The 27,828-nt window shown below is 42.6% G+C and overlaps 1 protein-coding gene across 1 annotated transcript in view; it reads right to left on the bottom strand.

Annotated features, from left to right (window-relative positions):
- Window positions 1-6,470: 6,470 nt before the first annotated feature.
- Window positions 6,471-27,828, bottom strand: part of AOX4 (aldehyde oxidase 4) — a 70,934-nt gene continuing 49,576 nt past the window's right edge. Inside the window, exons 23-35 of the mRNA NM_001281919.1 lie at window positions 27,338-27,425; window positions 26,936-27,022; window positions 26,570-26,761; window positions 25,345-25,572; window positions 23,611-23,706; window positions 23,111-23,239; window positions 18,744-18,818; window positions 17,172-17,224; window positions 16,589-16,703; window positions 16,362-16,427; window positions 10,090-10,275; window positions 7,704-7,871; window positions 6,471-6,524 (exon numbers count right to left, since the gene is read on the bottom strand). Of these exons, the coding sequence (NP_001268848.1) occupies window positions 6,471-6,524; window positions 7,704-7,871; window positions 10,090-10,275; window positions 16,362-16,427; window positions 16,589-16,703; window positions 17,172-17,224; window positions 18,744-18,818; window positions 23,111-23,239; window positions 23,611-23,706; window positions 25,345-25,572; window positions 26,570-26,761; window positions 26,936-27,022; window positions 27,338-27,425 (1,537 nt within the window). The remainder of the gene's footprint in view (window positions 6,525-7,703; window positions 7,872-10,089; window positions 10,276-16,361; window positions 16,428-16,588; window positions 16,704-17,171; window positions 17,225-18,743; window positions 18,819-23,110; window positions 23,240-23,610; window positions 23,707-25,344; window positions 25,573-26,569; window positions 26,762-26,935; window positions 27,023-27,337; window positions 27,426-27,828) is intronic.

The following is a 27,828-nucleotide window of genomic DNA, read 5'->3' as shown; positions in this document are numbered from 1 at the left end:
ATTTGGAAACAGTGTCTTCATAGATGTAATTAAATGAAGATGGGTCACACTGGACTAGGGTGGGCTCTAAATCCAGTGACTGGTGTCCTTATAAGGAGAGGTAGATTTGGAGACAGACATACAGGGAGGGAAACAGACGTCTGAGGATGAAGGCAGAGACTGATGTGTCCTTAGGCCAGGGAACACTGAGGACCGCAGGCAGCCACCACAACCTAGAGAGGCAAGAAAGACTGTCTCTCAGCATTCAGGGGAAGAATGGCCCTTTTGACACTGTGATTTCAGACTTACAGCCTTCAGAACAGTGAGAAGATGAATATCTGTTGTTTTAAGCCAGCCAGTGTACGGTATTTTGTTAGAGCAGCCCTTGGGAATTCATACATACCCGAGAGTTAGAGAGAGGATCATTCAAAACAGAACATACTATTGTCATCTCCAATGGACTAAGACAACCCCTGCCCTCAAGACTTTCTCAAGGGAAAAAACCAACCAACCAACTAACAATTCAGTCGATGGAGGCAGATTGGAGCGATGTGTCTACAAGCCAGGGAACACCAAGGAATGCTGGCAGCCACCACCAGCTTGGGAGAGACAAGGAAACCCACATTAGTGACTTGGAAAACAAAGTGCAATACATAAACCCGAGCACAGAGTAAAGACATGCAGAAGAAGCAATCGTAAAGAAAGAAATGAGACCTGGAGCCTAGATGGGAGAGATAAAGCCTGAAGAACAGGACAGCTAAAGGAGTAAAAGGAAGAGGTGGAGGAGAAGCAACCATGAACACTTGAAGACACTTTCTGTGAGCTGAGAGAGATCTGAGTCTAGAGATTGGACATTCTCCTCAAGTTCCACGCTAGGTTAAAGAAAAAGACACACACCTGACATCCGCTGACAGCATCTTGGAACTCTGAGGATAAAAAGAATTTCTTACAAGGTATTAGGTTGAAAGAAATCAGTTGATAAAGAATCCTCCTGCAGTGCAGGAGACCCTGGTTCAATTCCTGGGTTGGGAAGATCCCCTGGAGAAAGGAACGGCTACTAACGCCAGTATTCTGGCCTGGAGAATTCCATGGACTCTATAGTCCATGGGGTCACGAAGAGTCAGACACGACAGAGCGACTTTCACTGCACTTCAGGTTGAAAGATCAAGTTTTCTATGAAGGAAAAAGACTCAGTCTGGCATCGAAGTGCTTGCTGCCACATTGGACGCTAGAGGGCAGGAGACTAGCAGCTGTAGGTTGGTTTCTGAGAGGAGAGAAGGGCACTGGAGACCCTGTTGGTGGAAATAAGTATTCCTGCCTGGGTAACAACCGCCTTACCTGAGGAGAAGGATCACACAAAAAATAACCCTGATAAGAAAGGTGAAGGGGAGTGCAAGTCTGAATAATAAAAACATAGGACATTAATTATATAACTTGTTATTTATTATATGTATAAATAAATAGAAAAATTGAACACTTGAAACAATTATAAGGCACAAATGAAATGGATTACCATTTTAAAATGATGACTAGAAATTTGATGAGAAAAATTACCCCAAACCTAGCATATACTATTTATATGTACATGCCACATGTATATGTATACGTATATATATACACTAAGATATATATAGATATACAGGGCTTCTGAAGTGGCACTAGTAGTAAAGAACCTGCCTGCCAATACAGGAGACATAAAAGATATAGTTTTGATCCCTGGGCTGGGCAGATCCCCTGAAGAAGGGAATGGCAACCCGCTCCAGTATTCTTGCCTGGAGAGTCTCCATGGACAGAGGAGCCTGGTGGGCTACATACAGTCCATGAAGTTGCAAAGAGTCAGACATGACTGAAGTGACTTAGCATGCATACATGTATATATGTATGTATTTATATATGTGTGTAAGTGTGTGTACTAAGAAACATGTTTAAAGTGAAAAAGGAAATGATTAAATATAGATGGGTGAAAGACATATCAGGCAAATGTTAACAACAAAATTTGTCTTTTCTTATTAATATAATACTTCTGCTCTTATACCTGTCAACCAGGGCTCAGAGTTGTAGAGCTCTGCAGGAAATTGTACCTTCTTGAACACTTCTACCCAGTCATTTACTGATTCAGAGCAAATTAATTTTCTTGACTTAGTATCAATTTCTAGATAATAAAATTTAGGTTAGAGTTTTAAAAAGGCTTCCCTGTGGCTCAGCGGTAAAGAATTCACCGCAATGCAGGAGACCTGGATTCAATCCCTGGGTCGGGAAGATCCCCTGGAGAAGGAAATGGCAACTCACTCCAGTATTCTTGCTTGGAAAATCCCATGGACAGAGGAGCCTGGCAGGCTACAATGGGGTGGCAATAGAAGCAGACAAGACTTAGTGGCTACACAACAACAATGAGTTTTCAAACCTCATATTTTTTCCCTGAGGTTTTATTTGTAATGAATAACATCATCTGGTACAGTGTGATAATAACTGAATTTAATCAAATTCAACTGAATAAGTAAGGAAAGCATATAGCAAACAAATGATATGAAATTTCTGGGGCAAGTACTGACTTAAAATATTGAAATGTTATATATACATAAATTGTGTATTTCTTTGAAGGTAGAATTTGATTCAGTTCAGTCACTCAGTCGTGTCTGACTCTTTGTGACCCCATGAACTGCAGCACGCCAGGCTTCCCTGGCCATCTCCAACTCCTGGAGCCTAGTCAAACTCATGTCCATCGTGTTGGTGATGCCATCAAACCATCTCATCCTCTGTTGTCCCCTTCTCCTCCCATCTTCAATCTTCCCAGCATCAGGGTCTTTTCCAAAGAGTTGGTTCTTCATATTAGGTACCCAAAGTATTGGAGTTTCAGCTTCAGCATCAGTCCTTCCAATGACTATTCAGGACTGATTTCCTTTAGGATGGACTGGTTGGATCTCCTTGCAGTCCAAGGGACTCTCAAGAGTCTTCTCCAACACCACAGTTCAAAAGTATCAGAATTATTCTTTTTTGTAAAGGTAATTAATCCAATGTATAACTGTGAGTTACAACGTACACCTATGTAGAATTTGCATGTTAATAAACTCATGAATCAGGGAGGATCACTTTGGGAGATGTGTGTGGTAGACTGGAGGTGAGATTCTCAGTTCCCCTTCCTGGAAGGACCTGCCACCCGGCTGTAGGGAGTGTTGTTGGAGTGTGGTCTCCAGCTGTCAGTGCCCTCAGGGTCTCCTTAGAGCAGAGGAGTTTCTTTGTTCAAGGTTAAGCTTTTCCAGGGCAGGCCTGTAGTCAGTGAACCAGTCACTAGGAGATATACAGGCCTGTCCATTTCAGCCTGAGCAGGACTGCTCCATGGGTCAGTGCTCGGTCCAGGGCTCCCTGCTAGGGTCCTGATGCTTAGAGGGACCTGTATCAGTTAGACTTCTCCCTCTGCCCAGTTCTGCTTCCTCAGCCTTTCCTTCCCAGGCTGTTGTTCAGTCGTTCAGTCGTGTCTGACTCTTCGTGACCCCATGGACTGCAGCACGCCAGGCCTCCCTGTCCTTCACCATCTCCCAGAGTTTGCTCAAACTCATGTCCATCAAGTCGGTGATGCCATCCAACCATCTCATCTTCTTTCGTCCTCTTCTCCTCCAGCCTTCAATCTTTCCCAGTGTCAGGGTCTTTTCTAATAAGTCAGCTCTTCACATCAGTTGGCCAAAGTATTGAGCCCTAAGAAACATCGCGCTCCCTAAACTCTGTCTCAGCACTTTCTTTCAGAAAAGTCAACTTGTGATCCCCTGGCTCTGATAGTGTTAAGAATATGGCTAATTTACACCATAAAAAGTATAAAGCGAGGAGGAGTTAAAGATCTTCCCTTGAAAGAAACAATGTAGATATCCAAGCATTCTTATATCCAAGCATTTACTCTCTCCCTCTTTTTGACCTCCCCCATTTCTAAAAGCCAAGATCATGCCCGGTGCTGCAGGGTCAAGATACTGAAATGAAATCAAATCCTTCCCAGCCACTATTCACTCAATTCCATTTCTCTAGTATTTTGTAAGGTTGCACAAAACTGTTCTATCATAAACTTTCGGTCCAGGAGAAGTAAGACAGTTGGGCCCTGTGTGTCTTTTAAGTTGAAAGGAAAAAGGCAGCAAGCATAGTGTCTGCCACATAATATTATTTCTGTTCTGACAAACTTTTATTGAGCTTACAGTTAAGCAGTAGTAAAGGTAAGTTTCTATGAGTGACAAGCACTAGCAGCTTTGCCCAGAATTAATAATGATCATGTACTCTATCACTCAGAGTATGCTTGACTGTTTACTGAGTCCTCTGGCTGAAAGCTTGTATTTTACATTTCTCATACAACTATCACTGTAATAACATCTAAAATTAGACACAAAATAACAGATATTCATCTAAATTAGTAATATAGATTGTTTATAATATAAACTGTCAAATTTTAAAGGCATCAATATAGCAATCTTATATTTGAAACTTGCTATCCATTAAACTGTACTATTTTTATAAATTCTTCCTCCCCAACTCTAGTTCTTCTACTTAACTAAATACTACTGAAGTGATCAGATTTATTTTGTAAAAATCCAGTTTCTGTTATCAGAAGTCTTGTTCACACAGTCTAGGAAGTATAACACTCTTAAAATTATGTTTGTGATGAATGTGTCTTTCCTATTTTACTGCTAGAAAAATATATCAGCTACCTTATTTTTACTGTTCTGCCTGGGACAATGAGTTTTTGTGGGCTGGGTTCCAGGTAATTTAGATTACTAGGTGAATTAATGGAGAAGGCAATGGCACCCCACTCCAGTACTCTTGCCTGGAAAATCCCATGGACCGAGGAGCCTGGTAGGCTGCAGTCCATGGGGTCGCTAAGAGTCGGGCACGACTGAGCGACTTCACTTTCACTTTTCACTTTCATGCATTGGAGAGGGAAATGGCAACCCACTCCAGTGTTCTTGCCTGGAGAATCCCAGGGACAGAGGAGCCTAGTGGGCTGCTGTCTATGGGGTCACACAGAGTCAGACACGACTGAAGTGACTTAGCAGGTGAATTAAAAGACAGTTAAAAACACATGTACACACACATACACACACACCCCTACTCCTCACAGAATAAGAGGCTGACTGGTGAGCCTTTCCTTTCTATTTGCCAACCTTCTCTTCTTCCAGTCTAGTTTTACACACACACAAAGAGTTGCTACAAACTTATTCTTCCACCACAAAATTACTATTAATAAATGCAGAGCTTTTTTTTTTATTGGAATATAATTGCTTTACAATGTTGTGTTGGTTCTGTTGTACAGCAAGATGAATCAGCTATGTGTATACGTATATCCTGTCCCTCTTGAGCCTCCCTCCCAGCACCCCCATCCCATCCCTCCAGGTCACCACAGAGCATTGAGTTGAGCTCTGTGTGCTATACAGCAGCCTCCCACTAGCTAGCCATTTTACACATGATATTGTATATAGGTCAATGCTACTGTCTCAATTCATCCCACCCTCTCCTTCCATCCATGTCCATTCTCTACGTAAACGCAGAGCTTTAATACCTAGCACACAGATCCCAACAAATGATTTAGTTTATTCGTGTTTTCAAACTTCACAGGAGACTGAACATCTTCTCTGGCATAAGACTACATTTCCTCAGGAAAATGCAATGTAAAATAGCTAAGAAATAACTGAAAGAGAACCCTGAGGATTTTGTGGCCCTTTGATGGCAAAAGGAAGGGGGCTCTGATTTCACCTTTTAGACACTAAGCCAAAAGAAGGGACACCAGGGTGATCTGAGAGAGCCGTTTTCCTCTGTGCTGTTTCCCAGGTAAGGAAGACATGGTGCCATGTGCGTGGCTCATGGCAGACGAGGACCCGCTGGAGGCTCTGGATAGTTTGCCTCTCTGAGCCCCATCTACATGGGCTGCATGGGAGGAATGGCAGAAACCAAGGATTGTGCTGGGCTTTCAAGTTGGAGATCATGAGCAGGTTTCAAGCATCTCTTCCAACTCTGCCTTCAGAGACCTCTTGTCTGTGGTTTGGAGTTGGCTGACGTGGGGTATTTACAACGTGGGAATTGGCAAATAAAACAAATCATTGATTTTTCGAGAGGGACTGGCTACTACCAGCACACCATTGGCTTCGGGGAATCCCAAGAGTTTTGGGGGTGAATGATTTTGGGGGTGAGCAAACTTGTGTAGAACAAAGTACGAGCAGTCTCTATTGAGTTGTTGGGTAATGAAAACTCCACCACTGTTGAAAATTCTCATGCTGTTGATATTCATGATAATACAAATGAAGAGAAGAATTTTTGACTCTAAACTTCCTTATACATTTTGGTGAAAATGTGAATCCTAAAACATAATCATACAGTGGTCTAAACCACAGAGAATAATGAAAAGATGCTAAAATTACCCTCGAAAATTTGGGGGCCAACCTACATTTTGCTTGGGTTTGAAAAATTTAAGGTCAAACATGTATTCTTGCAATTTTTGAGGAAAAGACGTTTTCTGAGGATTAAGACACATGGATGGACCAAGGTGTAAATGTTGATGGATCATCTCTGGGAATCTAAAGAAGATCAAAAGAAAAAATTATTAATAAAATATTATTATATGAAATAAGTTGTAATTCAGAAGACAAATTTTTTTTTTAAAAGAAAAGTCAATATCCATTTTATTCTTATCAAAATTAGATAATTTTCATATTTCTTTCAATCCTTGAGTTTTAAATCTCCTTATTCTCATATACTTCTTATGTTTGGGATAAGATGCATCTTATTTAGAAGCCCTGTAATTTCAAAGGCATGAAGTGCAATCTAATTCTTAAAAAGGTTTTAATTGGAGGATAATTGCTTTACAATGTTGTGTTGGTTTTTGCTATATAGCAACATGAATCAGCTGTAAGTATGCATGTATCTCCTCCATCTTGAGGCAATCTAATTTTACACCAGAGACTCATGTAGGGCTGCAGTAAGCAGTTCAGTATAGAAACAGTCTCTGATGATAGTTGTAGATGTATTTTTAGCAGCTGGAAAATGGACCTATGATCTATTAGTGTGTGATTACAGGGCATATCAAAGTGTGCCCAGTGACTTGATGTGCATGCATGCTAAGTCACTTCAGTCGTGTCTGATTCTCTGCGACCCTATGGACTGTAACTTGCTAGTCTCTGTCCATGGGATTCTCCAGGCAAGAATACTGGCGTGTTGCCATGCCCTCCTCCAGGGGATCTTCCCAACCCAGGGATGGAAGCCGTGCCTCTTGAGTCTCTTGCACTGGCAGGCAGGCTCTTCACCACTAGTGCCACCTGGGAAGCCCTGTGACTTGATAGTTTCGTTTAAATTATTTTTATTAGTTTGCTTAACAGATATTTTCAGAATAATTGACCAGATCTGATGTCTATTTAATCTAATTTAGTTATTAAGGCAATGAAAATAGCACATCAATTTCATCTTACAAAATGTTTAAAGTAACCTAGCATGTCCATTTGATATGAGCACTGGGTCAGTTGTGTGCTTTTATTTCGCATCTGAAACTTTAAACCATCATTTGAAGAGGGTCGCTCACTTTGCAGCTGTATTTGCAGTTTGAAGCATATAAGAAGTAGTAAGTGAAGCCAGAATGAGAATTTTCAATGGAAAAGATGAACTTGCCCTGTAATTTTTACATGGTTGTCAGATCCATACCAAGAACCTGAAAGTTCACATAAGGGGTGATTCTAACAGGGAGCTCTCCTCACCAGCCTTACCATGTCAGTGAACTGATCCACACAAGTCATTCTAATCAATTCAGGGGTTGCTGGGCTACTCAGGGTGAAAGTCTTGGTCAGCCCCCTCTCTCTGCGGGCAGCAGCCACGGCATCATATATGGCGAACAACACGGAGGATCCCAGGAACATTCCAGCCTCACCTAACCCCTGAGAAGGAGGGTAAAAGGCTATCAGAATTGCATGGTTCTTTTAAGACTAATTTATGTACACACGCACACACACACATACACACTCACTCTTCCTGACTTTACAACCCTCTGAATGTATTGCATCAGAATTACCAGAATCGAATTCCCACCCTACCCCGCTGCTTCCCACCCTCCCCACTCCCGCCATCACTCCCCCACCTGCTGATTTGTGTGTGGGGGGTCCTCCTCAGAGTGGCTCCTGGAAATGTCCCAGGGGCATCAGGACAGTGGACAGCTAAAATGTGTTTCTCCCTGCCCCCCACCGCACCTCCCCCCACCCAGGTAAAGTTCTGGAGACAGAAGCCCTCAGGGCCCTCTAGGATATTCCAACTGCAGCTCCAGAGTATTTTTACTGAACTCAAGACCACAACAAAACAACAATAATATTTGTAGCTGAGCTTGAAAGACAGTGAGATGGTTGCCCTGGAGGGGGTACTGTGGAAGTCTTTGTATGTGTTAACTTCCTTGACTGTGTGTTGGGTGCTTTTGAATGAATGATGTGGTGGCATTACATGCTGAATAATTCAGCAATGCTTCTTTTTACTAATTTTTCTTCTTTCTTTCTTCAGCATGTTCTGGTCCTTGGTCTGTGTCCAGGGCCTTAGTGGAGAGATGGGTCCAAGGGCCCAAGCAGATAAAGGCTATCCCAGTCTGTGGTGTTCTCTCTGAAGCAAATGTAGGGGAGAAAGGGAGAGGAGGAGCTGGCAGAAGGAGGGTTTTCCTCTGAGGAGAGGGGAGGCAGGGAGAGCAGGCAGTAGACCGGGCAGAGAGGTGGCTAGGTCCTGAGGGCCCGGGCTGTGCCCTGTGTCAGGATGGTCTTTAGCGATGTCCCTGGTCAATGTCTGGCGAAGTGGAGGTAGAGATCATTTGGACAGGAAGTCTCACCTTCCTCCCAACCTGACCTACTCCTAATAAAGAAAGCAAATTCTCTGAAAGCCTGAGGTTAAAGTTGCCATCTGTCTGGCCAGATGTGGTCAGAGAACAGAACTTCCATTGGAGAAGTTGTGTGTTTTCTACACGTGTTTGAGGACCTTGACCTAAGTCTTTATGAGCCAGTGAGAGCTCGTTGGCTCTATGGAGCCTGGGGTCAACACCTCCTGTATTTGTGGCATTAACACCTCAGAGTAAACTGTCAGTGAGAAGCTTGTGTGAAAGTTTATCCTGACTTGGGGAGAGCGAGGGGAGAGGCAGTGTAGATAAGAAAGACTTGAGTCTGGAGGGCATGGAAAGGTTGCAGAAAAGAAGGTCCAGGGCCAGTGAAATATGTCTACTTCAGTTTAATCTCATGGTGGCACTTAGCCTAATGACCCAAGATGTCTGCTTACTCCTTGGCCCTTCTTGTCTGATTCAAACTCATTTTATAATCTCTCCTGAGAGCAACTGAACAACAGCCCGAGAGTGAATACTCTACTTGGGCTTCTGAAGTCAGTGAATGTTTGCTTTTTTTCCCTTCTTTTGGGATTTGCAATTGCAAGGGTTAAGTGAATTCACGGGACTGCTTATATTTCTTTTTCTAAAAAAATTATTTTTATTTATTTGGCTGGGCTGGACCTTAGTCATGGTCCACAGGATCTTTAGTTGTAGCATGTGAATCCTCCCAGTTGCTGCATCGGGGATCTGGTTCCCTGACCAGGGGTCAAACCCTGGCTCCCTGCATTGGGAGCACAGAGTCTTAGCCACAGGCCCACCAGGGAAGTCCCTATTTTACTATTTATTGACAGAGTAGGTTGTTATGGGATGAATTGTGCCTCCTCAAATTCAGATGCTGAAGTCTTAACCCTGACTACCTCAGACTGTGACCATATTTGGAGATAAGGTCTTTAGAGAGATAATTAAGTTTAAGATAATTAAATCTAAGATAATTATGTTTAAGATAATTAAGGAATGAGGTTTTTGGGGTAGACCCCAATCCAGTATGACTGGTGTCCTTTTAAGAAAAAAAATGTTATGACACAGAGACACATTTAGTATATGATAAACCCATGATCATATAAAGGCACGGGGAGAAGGTGTACATCTGCCAGCCAAATAGAGGCTTCAAAACAAATTACACCTTCATCTTGGACCCCAACGTCCAGAACCGTGAGAAAATGTATCTCCATTGTTTAAGCAACCCAGTCTGTAGTGTTTTGTTAAGGCAGCCCTAACAAACTCACATAGAGGTCTTGGGTTCTTACCTTGGACGAGTAGATGGCGATGGGATTTTGGGAATGCACCAAAGTGACATTGAACTCTTCAGGTATTTCAGTGACGGTGGGGATTTTGTAGTCATCTGGACCTCGAGAGTAAAGCACGCCTTCTGGAGAGTATTTCAGCTCTTCTATGGTATAGAATCCCATGCCTTGGACAAATGCTCCTTCAATCTACCAGCAAAAATTCCAGTTCGTAAGTATGTGATATTGGTTGAATAAGTGTTTCAATGTGACTGAAAATGGAGCTCTGCACTATAGTAAGCCACTCTTGAAGGCACTGTGGTAGCTTTATGAATGGTCCCCAGGATCTGGAGCCTGCCATCCAGAGGTAGCCTGGTCTCATTCCCAGCTCTTCTCACCAGAGACCCCACCCTCCAGGGACCTGACACTTCTCAAATTCTGGGTAACGTGCCAAATCCACCAGATTCATTCAGATCTCCAAGTCTTGATGGTTTTTGTGTGTGTGTATATTTTTTTGGCCACGCTCATGAGGCTTTGGGATCTTAGTTTCCCAACCAGGAATTGAACCCAGGTCAGGAGAGTGAAAGCACCAAGTTCTAACCACTGGACCACCAGGAATTCCCAGGACCTCCAAGTCTTTGTAAAGCAGTTTACTCTCTTCATTGTTCACCACTCCGCTTGTCCACCTGGCAAATGCCTATTCATCCTCCAAGTCCAGTCAAAGAACAACTGCCTCTTTGGAGACTTTTGGGTCCTCCAACCATCCAAGTCCATCCTGGGTGGACTTAGGAACTGCCTCATCCAGGTTCACAGCATCTTGAACAAGTTACCCTATCAAGGTGGGATCAGAGGGCATTTTTTCTGTATACTCTCTGTTCTGGTTTTGCTCTTGCTTCACTCTCACTAGCTTGTAAGTACACCGGGGCCTGACCTTCCTGTATTCTGTCTTATTCATGGTGCCTGGTACATGGATTTTCAGTAAAATGTCTGTTGAATTACTTGTAAAAGAAGCTACTCTCTTAACTTGTCCCACCTTCTCCCCCTCTCAGGTTCACAAGTCTGTTCTCTGTGTCTGCCTCTCTATTCCTGCCCTCCAAAGAGGTTTATCAGTACCATTTTTCTAGATTCCATATATATGGGTGAACATATGATATTTGTTTTTCTCTTTCAGACTTACTTCACTCTGTATAACAGACTACTCTAGGTTCAATGAATTGAGAGAGTAGCATTGAAACAGACATTACTGTATGTAAAGTAGGTATCTAAAGGGAAGTTGTTGTATAACACAGAACACCCAACCTGGTATTCTGTGACAACCTGGAGGGGTGGGATAGGGTGGGGGTGGAAGAGAGGCTCAAGAGGGAGGGGGATGTATGTATACTTATGGCTGATCCACCTTGTTGTACGGCGGAAATCAACACAACATTGTACAGCAATTGTCCTCCAATTAAAAAAAAGCAGTTAAAAGCAATTAAAAAAAATAAAGAAGCTAACATTAAAGGAACATGAACTAGAATAAATGGAACCATGACATTGTATTTATTATAATTTCTGCACTTCATTATTTCCTTTTATAAATTACTATGGAGAGTAGATCAGTGTTAAACAAGGTGGGCTGGAAGAAATATTTTTATTAAATTAAATATTTTAAAATTAAAGCCATGCTGTGTCCTGTTTACAAATGACTGTGTTCTTAGGAAAAGGAAGGTCTCGTTTAAAAGGAGTATTTTCCTGGAGGTTAAAAATTGAAGTAGAGTTTGCATTTTATTGAAATGTAAAATTACAGAATAAGATAAACAAATTTAAACACTAAATTTGAATATTTCCAAATGCTTGTCCCTAAGGAAAAGATCAAATTCCAAGAGTTGCAGTTTAACCCACTTGTGGTTTTCTTTCCTTTTCCAATGGAAAAAATGCAAGATTTTCCTGATCATGACCTCTCCCTTTTTGCCTCTGCTTAAGCAATGAAGAGGCAGGAATGAGCTGGGAGGAAGGGAAGAAAAGGGAATGGGAGGTGGGGCTTGTGGTTCCTAAGCCTTACCCGCTTGCAGTGAATTTCAGGTTAAAAGTGCTTTTGTACTATGAAGTAAACTATAAGCAAGGTGAAAAGACAACCTTCAGGACGGGAGAAAATAATAGCAAATGAAGCAACTGACAAAGAATTAATCTCAAAGATGTACAAACAGCTCATGCAGCTTAATTCCAAATGGGCCAAAGAACTAAACATAACATTTCTCCAAAGAAGACATACAGATGGCTAACAAACACATGAAAAAATGTGCAACATCACTCATTATCAGAGAAATGCAAATCAAAACCACAATGAGATACCATCTCACGCCGGTCAGAATGGCTGCTATACAAAAGTCTACAAACAATAAATGCTGGAGAGGGTGTGGAGAAAAGAGAACCCTCTTACACTGTTGGTGGGAATGCAAATTAGTACAGCCACTATGGAGAACAGTGTGGAGATTCCTTAAAAAACTGGAAATAGAACTGCCATATAACCCAGCAATCCCACTGCTGGGCATACACACCAAGGAAACCAGAATTGAAAGAGACACGTGTACCCCAATGTTCATTGCAGCACTGTTTATAATAGCCAGGACATGGAAGCAACCTAGATGTCCATCAGCAGACGAGTGGATAAGAAAGCTGTGGTACATATACACAATGGAGTATTACTCAGCCATTAAAAAGAATACATTTGAATCAGTTCTAATGAGGTGGGTGAAACTGGAGCCTATTATACAGAGTGAAGTAAGTCAGAAAGAGAAACACCAATGCAGTATATTAACATATATACATGGAATTTAGAAAGGTGGTAATGACAACCGTATATGTGAGACAGCAAAAAAGATACAAAGAACAGACTTTTGGACTCTGTGGAAGAAGGCGAGGGTGGGATGATTTAAGAGAATAGCACTGAAATATGTATATTACCATATGTGAAATAGATGACCAGTCCAGGTTCGATGCATGAAATGGCACTCAAAGCCGACGCACTGGGACAACCCAGAGGGATGGGATGGGGAGGGGAGTGGGAGGGGGTTTGGGATGGGGGACACATGTACAGAAGTGGCTGATTCATGTCAATGTGTGGCAAAAACCACCACAATATTGTAAAGTAATTAGCCTCCAATTATAATAAATAATTAAAAAAAAAAGTGGGGAATCCAGTCCCAGCCTAGCAAAGTTATGATGGAGCTAGTCTGGGCCTGGGTGGGCCAGGGATCCTCATTTCCAATAAACTCTACAGATCTTCTGTTGCAGACTCTGAGGATCACATTTTGAGAAATACCGAGTGGCCCATCTGTTCCTTATAAAGTACATCAATCTATACAAACCAGGACTATATAAACCTAGGACTTAGGACAGCGGGAAGCTGTTTGCATACTAAAGCACCACAGGTCTGTCGGGTGTGAAGCCAAGCTGCTCAGCGGGTGTAGACTGTTCCTCAGGTGTGGAATGGCACTAGCTGACTCCCTGTCACGGGGCTGATCGGTAGGTTTCAGGTGGGCTGATGCTGCTGGTTTGTGGGAACCCACTGTGAGTTAGAGGCTAGAAAAAAAGCAAAGTATGCCAACAGCTGGAAAGGTTTTAACTCTAAATTTAAAAAGCCTTTGGTCATGTTCATTTTATTTGTGAGATAAAAATCAGAAATTCAGCAAGAGGGGAAAAACTTTAAGCATTTCTTTTTCCCTTCTATTTTGCTACATTGTGGTCTACTTAAAACCAATATTACTATGAATACTGTTGTAACTTTCTATTAGGTATTTATATAATGTTCCCTAATTATGAACATATTAATGTCCACTGAGGACTCAGATCATGAACTCCTTATTGCAAAATTCAGACTTAAATTGAAGAAAGTAGCAAAGACTACTAGACCATTCAGGTGTAACCTAAATCAAATCCCTTATGATTATACAGTGGAAGGGACAAATAGATTCAAGGGATTAGATCCGATAGAATGCCTGAAGAACTACAGACGGAGGTTCATAACATTGTACAGGAGACGGTGATCAAAACTATCCCCAAGAAAAAGAAATGCAAAGGCAAAGTGGTTGTCTGAGGAGGCCTTACATATAGCTGAGAAAAAGAGAAGCTAAAGGCAAAGGAGAAAAGGAAAGATATATCCATCTGAATGCAGACTTCCAAAGAATAGCAAGGAGAGATAAGAAAGTCTTCTTAAGTGATCAATGCAAAGAAATAGAGGAAAATAACAGAATGGGAAAGACTAGAGATGTCTTCAGGGAGAAGGAAATGGCAACCCACTCCAGTATTCTTGCCTGGAGAATTCCGTGGACAGAGGAGCCTGGTGGGCTGCTGTCTATGGGGTCGCACAGAGTCAGACACGACTGAAGCGACTTAGCAGCAGCAGAGATCTCTTCAAGAAAATTAGAGTTACCAAGGGAACATTTCATGCAAAGACGGGCACAATTAAGGACAGAAACAGTATGGACCTAACAGAAGCAGAAGATATTAAGAAGAGGTGGCAAGAATATACAGAAGAACTATACAAAAAAGATCTTAATGACCCAGATAACCATGATGGTGTGATCACTCACCTAGAACCAGACATCCTGGAATGCAAAGTCAAGTGGGCCTTAAGAAGCATTGCTATGAACAAAGCTAGTAGAGGTAATGGAACTCCTACTAAGCTGTTTCAAATCCTAAAAGATGATGCTGTGAAAGTGCTGCACTCAATATGCCAGCAAATCTGGAAAACTCAGCAGTGGCCACAGGACTGGAAAAGGTCAGTATTCATCCCAATTCCAAAGAAAGGCAATGTCAAAGAATGTTTAAACTACCACACAATTGCACTCATCTCACATGCTAGCAAAGTAATGCTCAAAATTCTCCAAGCTAGGCTGCAACAGTACATGAACCAAAAACTTCTAGATGTTCAAGCTGGATTTGGAAAAGGCAGAGAAACCAGAGATCAAATTGCCAACTTCTTTTGGATCATCAAAAAAGCAAGAGAATTCCAGAAAAACATTTACTTCTTGAAACTGTGTGGATCACAACAAACTGGAAAATTCTTCAAAAGATGGGAATACCACACCACCTCACCTGCCTTGGAAATATGTATGCAGATCAAGAAGCAACAGTTAAAATTGGACATGGAACAATGGACTGGTTCCAAATTGGGAAAGAAGTATGTTAAGACTGTATACTGTACCTTTCTTATTTGACTTATATGCAGACTACATCATGAGAAATGCCAGGCTGGATGAAGCACAAGCTGGAATCAAGATTGCTGGGAGAAATATCAATAACCTCAGATATGCAGATGACACCACCTTTAGGACAGAAAGTGAAGAGGAACTAAAGAGCCTCTTGATGAAAGTGAAAGAGGAAAGGGAAAAAGCTGGCTTAAAACTCAACATTCAAAAAGCAAAGATCATGGCATCTGGTCCCATCACTTCATGGAAACAATGGAAACAGTGACAGACTCTTGAAGTTGGTGACTGCAGCCATGAAAGTAAAAGACACTTTCTCCTTGGAAGAAAAGCTATGACCAACCTAGACAGCATATTAAAAAGCAGAGATACTACTTTGCTGACAAAGGTCCATATAATCAAAGCTACGGTTTTTCTAGTAGTCATGTATGGATGTGAGAGTTGGACCATAAAGAAAGCTGAGCGCTGAAGAATTGATCCTTTTGAACTGTGATGATGGATAAGACTCTTGAGAGTCCCTTGGACTGCAAGGAGATCAAGCCAGTCTATCCTAAAGGAAATCAGTCCTGAATATTCATCAGAAAGACTGATGCTGAAGCTGAAACTCCAATACACTGGCCACCTGATGTGAAGAACTGACTCATTTGAAAAGACCCTGATGCTGGGAAAGATTGAAGACAGGAGGAGAAGGGGATGACAGAGGATGAGATGGTTGGATGGCATCACCAACTTGATGGACATTAGTTTGATGGACATGAGTTTGAGCAAGCTCTGGGAGTAGGTGATGGACAGGGAAGCCTGGTGTGCTGCAGTCCATGGGGTCACGAAGAGTCGGACACAACTGAGCAACTAAACTGAATGGAACTGAGGCTAAATCAGAAAGCTAAATTAGAAATCATACATATTCCTGCCATAAAGGCAACCACTGAAGAAAAGACAACTTTTCCTTGAATATTCTTCCAATATCTTATCTATTTGTGTGTGCAGTGTATACTATATATTGTAGAATTCTTGTGTCAGGCATAAACAACATTTAGAGGACTCTGGGAAAGAATTTTCTAGAGGGAACTGACCAAAAGCCCCTGTGGCGGCAGTTCGGGTATCACGCACCTGTCCAATGTCCACAGCTGGGTTTATGCTGAAAGCAGCATCCATGAAGATGTCAGTCCTAAGGAGCTGAAAACACATGAGAGAAAATGCACAATGGGAAACACTGTTTACTTAAAATAGATCTGGACTCCAATTATGTATCTGTCCCTGGTGCTTCCACTGGGAGAACATTTACAGCACAGAAAACAATGTTTGTGAAGATGGTGAACACAAACGCCGCTCTTTACCTTATGAGCCCCTGTGAGACAGTCGACTTCAACCTCGGAACAGGATGCTCCATAAACAAAATATGGGAAAGCGTTACCTTCCCCCTTCTTCCAGTCCATATTTGTCTGGTAGCCTCTGAGAAGAGAAGTCAGGAGTGAAAAGAAAAGGCATTTTCCCCACTAGTGGACTGAACGCCCGCTGAGCTCTGGGTCCTGGAGATGAAGAGAGCACCCACCCTGTGGCTGATGCTTCTCTTCCCATTTCCTGAGAGTGGGGTGGTAGTGATCAGAGTTGCAAGAGAACCACCGCAGACGTGGGGAGAAGGTCCACTGGTGTCCCACCCCTGCCCTCCACTGCACAGTTGCTGGGATGGTCAGAGTGGCATGTACGGAGCTATGGCGTCCCTTCTGGTTGGTTAATAGCATGGCGGACCCTGGGAGTCCTTGGTCCTCCCCCACCTCCCTTCGCACCCCATGACCCAGGGCTGAGGGTTGACAAGGGGCCCAGAAGAGCTCCAGGGCTCTCAGGGCACTTGGTCAGATAGCTGAGTGCACACCATCCTTGCCTAAGTGTAATCTAAGCCAAAACAAGAATGTCCTTTACTTGAAATATCCAGTAGTGGAGAGACTGATGGATTCTTTGTAGGCTTCTGAAATCTGGAAGAGATGATTGGTTACAAAGAAATAAAAGTTTGGGGAAAGCAAGAGAAAGGCCTTCCATGAGGGGCTTGCTTCCTCTAGTTTGCACTGAGCTCTGTATCTAGGTTCCCCTGGAGTGAGATTCACGGCCATACAAGCCACAGGTCAGGCTTTCCAAGGGAGGCGCTTAAAGGCAGCTGCTGGCTGTACTCCAGGACTCTCTATTTTTTGAGATTGTAGTATGAAGTTTATTATTTTTTCACCCTTTTTGGCTTTTTTTTTAAATTTTATTTTATTTTTAAACTTTACAAATTGTATTAGTTTTGCCAAATATCAAAATGAATCTGCTACAGGTATACATGTGTTCCCCATCCTGAACCCTCCTCCCTCCTCCCTCCCCATACCATCCCTCTGGGTCGTCCCAGTGCACTAGCCCCAAGCATCCAGTATCATGCATCGAACCTGGACTGGCAACTCGTTTCATACATGATAGTATACATGTTTCAATGCCATTCTCCCAAATCTTCCCACCCTCTCCCTCTGCAACAGAGTCCATAAGACTGTTCTATGCATCAGTGTCTCTTTTTGGCTTTTTAAATTAGAAAACGGGCTAGGCCGCATTCATGCACTTATGTACATTAGGTATGCACACAGGTATGTATATCTATTTTTATACACACATATATGTATATGTGTATATGCATGTATGTATTCTTTTTTTTTTCATGTATGTATTCTTACCCTGACTTTTTCCCAAATAATTTGAATGGCTGTCTCAGTGTATTATGTCAGCTTCCCTGCTGGAATAAACTGGGTGGGGCTGGGAATAATTCTACTAATGGCTATAATAATAAAAACAAAATAATTAATCATTATATTAATTAAATATAGCTTATTATATTTAATATAATTATATTAATTAAATAATTATTATAAAGTTATTAAAATAGAATAATCTTTTGATATTAGGACTGCTGTTATCTCTGTTGCTCTGGTGAGAAAACCGAGGCCTTGAGGCACCAGGGCACAGGCCCAGGGGGCCTGGGCAGTGACAGGGCAGCGCAGCAATACTGGGTGTGTTTCTGTTTAGACCCTCTGCTGTCATCAGGGCTTCCTTGGTGGCTCAGATGGTAAAGAATCTGACTGCAAGGCAGGAAACCTGGGTTCCATCTCTGGGTAGGGAAGATCCCTTGGAGAAGGAAATAGCAACTCACTCCAGTATTCTGGCCTGGAGAATTCCATGGACAGAGGAACCTGGTGGGCTACAGTCCATGGGGTTACAAAGAGTTAGACACAACTGAGTGACTAACACTTATTACATATGCTGTCATCATGCTCTGTGTGAGACTGGGCTCTGAAATAAAGTCACATTGCAGGGAACACAGACATCTCTCTTACTCTTTTGGAAAAGCAGAAGTAATGTTAAGAAATGTTTTGTTCTTGAAAGGGCACCACAAATTGGTCCATGTACGCAGGATTTGACCCACCTGGGTGTATCTGCCCTTTTCCGGGCAAGGGTGATAAAGAAAACACTTACCCACGCCTCCCACGTTCCCCTGGGGTTTTTCCTGATGACTGGCTCAAGACGGGCCTTAAGAATTTGGCAGGCATTCTAAAAAGAAATATTTGAAATATCAGAAATGAAGGCCTCAGGGAACAGCAAAATACTTAAATCAATTCAAATATAGATGATCAGTTTTGTGAACCTGCTTCCTAGTCCTCTGGGCAGGGCTTCTTAAATGTGAGTCACGGATGGAACCCCTCTAAGGGAGATAGACATCCTGTGGCTCCTGAGGTGTTGACTGAAAATTATTTTTATTATCATCTTGTTTAAATATGTGTTAACATAAAGTTAGATAAAGTCTGTTTATAGTTATAGCTCTTTGATAACTCTAAAGCAAAAACAAAACGACAAAGCATGCAAACCAATCTATAGACCAATAAAATTCTGAATAACATTAATTTAGTGGGTTGCTGATGTTGTTTTCCTGAAGCCTAACTGCTGCTTGGAATGAAGAACGGTCTGGAGTGCTGAGGCATACATACTTCGGAGTTGATGTGCCTAGCGTGTGCCAATTGATGGATCAATTTTCTCTCTTATTTAAATTGCTATGGATTTTTATTTTGCACTTTGTACTTTGCCATCATTTGCTATTCACTGGGCAAGGAAACATCATTCATGTATCAAGTCCATCTCTGCTATTGTCACCTTGACACAAAGTATACTTCTTGGTCCCAAATGTGGACAAAGAGATCTCTTGGCAACACTCCACTTATAAAGTGGTCATTCTGATGATGCAAAACATGCCTGCTTTAATTTTCAAAGATTTTCATTGAAATGAAGATAAAAATTATTGAGATGAAATCTCAGACCCTTAAGATTACCCCTACTGATCCCCAGGTGTTGGTGGGCCTCAGCTTGGCTTCCACTCAATTCAAATACAAATCTATTTACTTGTCTGCCCTTAGTTACTCCTCTCAGACTCAGACCCCCCCCCCACCCCACACACACCCTCTCTTGGTTTCTATTTCTTCTATTCTGTCTTCTTGTCTTTGGGAAATGGCCTCTCGCTTCTCATGTATCAGGGAGATCCTTGTTTTCATAAATCCGCCTTTGCTGGCTCATTGGATTTTTCAATACTGACCTCATTACCAACAGGTACCTTCTATAAGGGTGCCACATTCAAGACAAACTTGAGTCAGAGTTCCCGCCTGTCTGAAGCTCAGCTGTTCTTCCCCTTACTGGCACCCTGACCACATGCTCCTGTGCAAAGCTTTACACTCAACAGTGCGAGGGGCTCCTGAGGTAAGTTTTCCCTTAAGAAAGTGAGATGTTGTAGAGAATTTTGCCATCTTGTATAACCTCCTGAATGCCTTTTCTTCCTACATAGGATTCTCTCACTTTACGTTCTCCGATAAGGTCACCTCCTCCTATTGAAGCTCCAAATGTCAGATACTAATGTTTATGGCTTCCTTTGCATTATAGAAAAATTTGAAATACACCAAAGTAAGGACGGTAGTACAATATTCTCCACTTACAACCTTATCCAGCTTTGACAGTGAGCAGGTACAGCCCGCCTCCGCCCTCAATTCTCTGTCTCACCTCTCCTGCCTGCCTCCTACTCTGCTTCCTCCTAGCTGTTCAGGTACCAGGCTCAGGGTCAGCACCTGCCTGACTTCCCTGCCGCCTAAGATGGCACCCTCAACACTTCCACTTGCTCTTTTCATAACTTCCTGATTCATGACACCTGACATTGCCTTTCTTTTTTTCTTTCTTTCTTATTATTTAATAATTTGTTGTTTACTGACAGGATGTTAAAAGGCTTTGCTAACTCATTTTAGGCTAAGGACCCACAAGAATGAGACTGGTAGCTGACAAACAGCCCCTCATTCCAAATCGAGGTGCTCTACCTCCTATGCAGGTCATGCAGAGAAAGGGTGGCTGCACACACACTCCCTCACCCGCCTCAGTGGGATCAGAGGGCTGAAGCCAGGAGACTAGAAACTTGTAATGAGGGAGAGGGTGTCACAAGGAGAAGGATGTTGGTGCCCTGGGGTCTCCGTCTCTTCAGGGAGGAGGGGCAGGCAGAGCTTTCCTCATGCTGAGCCCAGGGAGAGGTGCTTCAGAGTTACTCCAAGACCTTGATATGCATTCCCCAGAGCTCGGGTCCCTGAAGACCGGAGTCTGCTTCTGAATCAAGTCTGCAGGTAAGAGGCTGCCGGTGGCAGGCTGGGGCCCTGGAGAGCCAGCTCTGGGAGGCAACATCCCCCCATTCACCACCAGTCCCCAGAGGTACACATGTTCTGGGTGGTGTCTGTGCTGTCGATGCCGCCCTGGGTGATATTTTTTTTCTCTGTATTTAACCATTCCATTTTAAGACAAAATTCAGAAGACAAAATCAAAATGAAAGCAGTCTTCTCTGCTTGCTGCTTTCTATGCTTTGTGGTATTTAATACTTCGTCAATCTCTACTTCTGTAGGCCTAAATGTACTAATGTGTATTGATTTACCTCATCCTCTTACTGATGCTTTTAATTTGAAATTATTCAGGACTTCTCTGCAAGGCATTTTTTTCTTTTTTATAGCTATTTCCTATACTTTACTCCCATATAAATGACTTGAGATTTAAAAAAGAATTCTGGGGTTCTGAAATTAACAACTTCACTTTCCTCAGCCAACGGACAGCCTATGTACACAGGGCTAGAGCCACTGTCTCCTTTGCAGCCAATGAAGCCCCAGCTTCTGCTCCACGTGGTTCTTTTGAAAATCTGGTATGATGGTTGGCTGACAAAGAGTCTAGAGCCTTGGGAAGCTGTGAACCTCAAAAGCTCTTCGTAATTAACCCACCATGGAAACCCACTGCAAAGCTGTGGGAGGCCTGATGGCAACTGGGTGACCAAATTCTCCTCCTTTCCTCCCAAGTAGCTCTCTCTGGATCTGCCAGACACAGCTCTGTCCAAATCAGACAGCGGAAGCCAGTGTGTAGGAAGGCTTCGTTTTGAGATCTCCTACATTTTTAGACTTCAGGTGAAGGATTTTATTTTGTCTCAAAGGTGGCCCAGCAATATCCACATAGTTCTATTAATAAACGAAGTTTCCATGTTGTAAGCTGTACTTTGCCCACTGATTTTTGAAAGCAATCTTATTCTTGTATGTATTTTTTGGTGACTCTATAACTGTTATGACATAATTTCTGTTGCCCTGCCTCCCAGCTCTGGCTAACCTCTAATCTCTAGATTTAAAAGGACCCCCTGTATCAGAGCTTCCCTTGTGGCTCAGCTGGTAAAGAATCCGTCTATAGTGCGGGAGACCTGGGTTCGATCCCTGGGTTGGGAAGATCCCCTGGAGAAACGAAAGGCTACCCACTCCAGTATTCTGGCCTGGAGAATTCCATGGGCTGTATAGGCCATGGGGTCACAAAGAGTCAGACACAACTGAGTGACTTTCACTTTTACTTTCCTGTATCAGAGCTTCCTGAAAGTGGGGAGGCCCCTCAGTAGAAAGAGGAGGCAGCTGGCCTGGGGCTCAGGGTGGGGCTGGGGCAGGTCACAAGTGGCTAAAGCCATAGAGAGGCATGGCCCAGGTTAAAGCTGCCTGGAAGGGGCTCTCTAGGGAGCTCACGATGGCACCCACGAGGGGAGGAATCAGACGTGGCACAGTCAGATTACTCTGATGCCAGCCAAGTAAGACCTGTTCTGCCTCTCACCTCTGTGCTCGCTCTTCCTTGGACTTTATAAGGGTCTGAAATGTAGGTGAGGAGGATGGTGGCAGGGGGAGAAAGGGTAGGGAGAGAAATGGAGAGAAGCCATGCCTGCCCCTTTACGCCTGCAGGCCCAAGCTGGGAAGTAGCAAAGACAGTGGAATTTGAAGTACATTTTGGAATTTTGGATTGGACATTTAAATTACTGAAATGAGATAAAAGAGACCAATGGGGGACTTTCCTGGTGGCCCAGTGGTTAGGACTCTGTGCTTCTACTGAAAGGGCATATGGGTTCAATCCCTAGTTGAAATAAGATCTTGCATGCCATGTGGCAAGGCCCCCCAAAATGGATTTTAAGTGATCTTAGAGTTATTAGAACAATTAGAGGTAGACTTGCCTGGAGAATCCCAGGGACAGGGGAGCCTGGTGGGCTGCCGTCTGTGGGGTCGCACAGAGTCGGACACTACTGAAGCGACTTAGCAGCAGCAGCGGCAGCAGAGGTAGATTTTATTCAAGGGAGAGAAGCCCACAGAGGGAGCTGGAACCACTTGGAGTCTTGGTTCTGCCAGTGATTAGCTGAGAGATCTAGAACCACCTGCTTGACCCCTCTTGGCCTCAGTTTCATGTTCCATAAAAGAAGGGATGGGACAAGGTCCCTTCCAGCACGGTCACCTGGGTGACTGAGAAATGAAAAAAAAAGTCACCTGCACAGCCTTCCCGTTGATGTCTGTCCCCATTGAGCCAGCTGTGAAGGTCGCATTGGAAACCGTGGTAGTGTTCGTCTCAGACAGGTGTATATACGACTCAGGGATGTTCAGTTCACGACTCGCCACCTGTCAGGAGCAGAAGAAAAATACTGTTTATTTCATTGACTTTACCCTCCCCACAAGTTAAAAACCTTTTAATTCTTTTTTGAACTGAGTATAAAACCTGGCTACCCTGTACTGATGAACATTTAAGGGAACATTGGTGATTTCATATGTTGATTATATAATTCAGAAGATTTTAAATGGCACTGTGAAGCATACGCGGTTTTCTTTGTGGCCAACCGAAGAATCTGTTTGTGTTTTCTTTTATGCCTCTTTCACAGTAGCTGCACAGCAGTACAGTCACTCTAGGACATCTAGTTTAGGACAGCATATGCAGACAAGGTTGAGGTCCAGCTACGCTCTTCCACAGTGGAGAAAAGGAATACATATCTCACCTGGATCATTTTGGTGTGAAGACCTTGTCCTAGTTCACAGCCACTGTGACTCACCAAGACGGAGCCATCGAGATAGATGTGGACAAGAGCAGCAGCCTGGGGATAATAATTATAATACCAGTTTGGACGCTGATGTGGCCAAATGTTGCCATGAGTTTAGCTGAGGTTACCCGACGAATGGCTTTGCTTCAGTGAGCCAACCTCTCATTGTTTATACTGGAGAGGAAAGCCTTTACAGATAGCTACAGACAAGCCCTGTCAATAAGCCCCAGACTTGCAAACACAAGTGCAGAGGCATGCAGTGTGGCTCAGCCACACTCCCACAAGTGTCCTGCCCACTGCAGGCATTGTGTGGTTGGCTTGCGTGTTGCCTCTCCAAAGCCCCAACCTGCACAAAACTCTATTGTTTGTTCCTCCTTAAACAGGAAGATTAATTTGAAAACAAATGGAACTTGGATAGGTCAATTTCCAGGCACAACCTGCCCTGGATACTAGAGGAGCTGGAAGAAAGTCAGGATGTTGTAATAATTTCCAAATGCTACTGACCTTAAGAATCATGGTTGGGGAGTGGTGTGGGTCCCATTATGGAAATTCCAATTCAGTAGAAGGTTGAACTTGGAGTTCAAATACCCATTTTTAAAGAAACTCCCAGGTGATTTGGATAATTGGCCATGTTTGGGATACAAAATGCCTCATGCAGTGGCAGCAGAGCCATCATCATTTTGTAAGTGAGAATTTAATTTAGAAAAGCAATATAATTTACCACATTAAGTTAATGTTACTGTTCTGAACATTATTGGCATTTATCAGTACTGTTTTTATTAATTTTCCAAATTTGTATTTTATAAAGGCATAAGAGCTATAAGAAGCTTATTATTTGTTCTGTGGTTACACACAGTTAAAAATATTAAAAAAAATAAGCACCCATTGACAGTCCACAAGAATACATTTGTTTTCCTTTAAAGGAGAACTGTTATTCTGGCTTGAGAAATACTACCTGGGGGAAAGACTGAACATCTGCTCCAAACTCTCCTGACCTTCCCTCCCTCCTTCTTACTTGCCTTTCTACCTTGTTAGTAGACTCTGAGGAAGAGTGTATATTAAAGCTAGTTTTAATAAAAGACAGCTTGGCCAAAACTCATTCACACCAGTAAGGGCACCTGTCTTTGTATGGGTTTGGGTATGAGAATATTTCAGAGATTGATGGGAATAGAAGCCAAAAAAAAAAAAAAATCAGAAATAAGAACTCTGCGAAAAACTGTTTAAGATGGAATTAAAAAGGAGGCATAGTAGTCACTGAGCCTCAGTATAGAAATTCCAAGTTCTGTATGGATAGGAGAGCTCTATTCTCGTGTGTTTTTGAAATCTCTTACTTTCAAATGACTATGGCCACTGAGAAATTAGAAAAGAGAGGAAGGGATCTTTATTTCCTCCAGTTCTCTCATGGATTTGAAATTTGATGCCATACTACAATAATCACTTTTGGGGCCCAGTCCAAGGCCTAACCCCCTGAGCTGGACTTTATCTGTTGATTGTTTCTAAGGTCCCTGGGACTGCATTGCCCCAGGTCTGCTCCAATACCTGTGGTTTCCAACGTTTGCCTAAATCCACTGTGTTTCCTGCTATAGGAAAGTGCCCCATTTCTTTTTCTCCCTGGAGGGGGCCATCCCTCCTCACACATGATTGTGAGAGACAATCATGTCTCTCTGCCAGAGACGCCCGCCTTGACCTCACCTGATTGTAGAAGGCTGTGGGCATCCCAACTGTAAATTTCATGGGGACCGCAGCAAGCCCCCTCTTCTTCCAGTAGTTCTTTTTGTTAAATTCCTCGGCAGCCAGTTTCCTAGCAGAGAAGGAAGATTTCTCCAGACATTCTTTCCAGCATCTTCTCAAGGGCTCAGGATTAAATGTCTGCTTATGGGCTGTTCTGCTAGTTCTCTTATACATGTTTATTTCTTTAACCTGAAAGACAGGGAAATAAAGTGAATTTCAAGGCTATATGTTTATTGTTGGCGTGAGGCTAGCATTTTTGCTATATACCTGATATGAAGAAAGTCTTTCTGAAAAACAAAACAATTATTGAAATGGCTATGGATATGTAAGTACAAACATACATGTATAAACTTAACAATAATAACAATAGAAACCACTATTGAACACTTCATATGCTCCAGGTTGTAGGTTAAGTGCATTTCCTCAGTTAACTTTACCACTCTGAACAATAGTAGGTACTGTTATTATGAACTCTGTCCCAAGATTTGTTTGTGCTGAGACAAAATTCTCCTGATCCCACAGCCTTTTACTCATACACAGTTTTTCTTTATTCTTAATCATTCTCAGATTAATTCCTCAAAATCTTGAACTGTGCTAGAATGCTTGTATACATGGCCATAATACTCCACTTTCTCTATTCATGCCCTTGGATGCTTCATACCAACTCTGGGATTGGCCATGAGACTTCTTTGGCCAATGGGACAATATAAGCAGAGACTTGAAAAGTGTTTGTGCATTAGAGCTTGCCACATTCTTGCTACTCATTCTCTGAGCCACCTTGAGAACTGATCTGGGCTAGCCTCCTCAAGGGTGAGAAACTGCGTGAAGCAAAGACAGCCTTCCCAGCTGAGACATCCCCTAGACTAATCAGCCCAAGGACCACTAACATGCCAGCTTAGACCATCTTTTAGACTATAAAACTCTAGTTGAGCTGGTCTAGACCAGAAGAGCTACCCAGCTGATCCACAAAATCAGAAGTGCTATTTGTTGTTTTGGTTAATAAGTTTTATGATTGACTTGGTACACAGGAATGAAACCACGTCTCCTGCACTGGCAGGCGGGTTCTTTAGCACCAGACACCTCAAGACTGGAAGCTGACATCATCTATTAATATACATAGATATTCAACTTATATTTGAGCCAGCGATGTCGGAATTTTGTTAGGGTGTTCTGACTGATGACTTACCTGTTCAGGGGTTAAGTCACACTGAGAAGCCACAGCAGTTATATAAGCTTCACCGACCACTATGCCCTGGGGGAAGCCAAATCCTCGGAAAGCAGTGTTGGATGGCAAATTTGTTTTGCAAGGTCTACCCCGACACCGGAAATTAGGAATATAATATGCATTTTCACTTCTCAGCACCATGAACTCCATCACCTGAGTTAAAGCAGAACAACACAAACCTTCATATCTATCAAGTATTCAAAACCACTTATCCAAATGTCATCTCTAACTCAAATGCTTCACAGAATTTGTCTAATTTGTATGATGATTATTCATAAGAAGAACAGTGCAATGGTAACTTAAGGGAAAGGTGTATTTCTTATTTACCAACTCAGACTCATCAGGACTGCATCCGCCATTGATATAATATTCAATATCAGCAGCTTTGATCACACCATTGTTCATGAATCCAATCTGCAAAGTGATAGAACAAGTAAATCGTTTTCTCAATAGTCCTTTACAACCAGACCATGCTGTACACAAACACATCTGATCACAGCTGTCGATCTGTACCCAGCTTATGCTCATGGTTTGATGTGAAAGTCACCAGAGGAACACTGAAGATGGTGCCCAAGTAGACCATGAACCCAATAGGAAATTCTGATTAGTTTTAGGCGCATCCCAATGTCCTTTCAAGTGGCACAGAACTTAGTAAATTGTCTGTACTATACGTTGGTTATCACTGGACAGTGTTTTAAGCAGTCCCCTGAAATTGTTGCTGTCACTCACTTTGTATTTTCCGAGCAGTGGGTGGCGGCCAGCAGTTATCAACATGTCATCACCACGTTCCAGAATGAACCGTATTGGGCGGCCAGTCCTGTAGGAGATGACTCTGTTAACCTGCTGATGTTTCATGATGGGGGGGCGGGGGGATGCACTAAAATAAAGAAGGCTTAAGATAATCCAGTTTTGTGGTTTCTCAATGCGGGGTTGGGGGTAGTTGCAGGCCTTAACATTCTGAAAATTTGTGCGGGTATTAAAATGTGGGAAAAGAACCCCTATTACTGTAATCATTTTGGTTTAGTCACATCTGAGAATTCAGATATTGAAATAACATATTATTTAGTTATGTTTCCTTCCTTTTTATTTCTTTTTATGTTACATCAAGGAATTGTATGATTATTTTGCAATTATATGTTAACCAGGTTATACTATTATTAATTTCATCTAGGGACATTAAAAGGGGGATAATATATTTGTTATAAGTGGGATGTGGAGGC

This window comes from Bos taurus, chromosome 2 (assembly GCF_002263795.3).
Source record: "Bos taurus isolate L1 Dominette 01449 registration number 42190680 breed Hereford chromosome 2, ARS-UCD2.0, whole genome shotgun sequence".
Taxonomy (NCBI): Eukaryota; Metazoa; Chordata; class Mammalia; order Artiodactyla; family Bovidae; genus Bos; species Bos taurus.
Note: the sequence above shows the minus strand (reverse complement) of the source record. Positions and strands in the feature narration are given on the sequence as shown.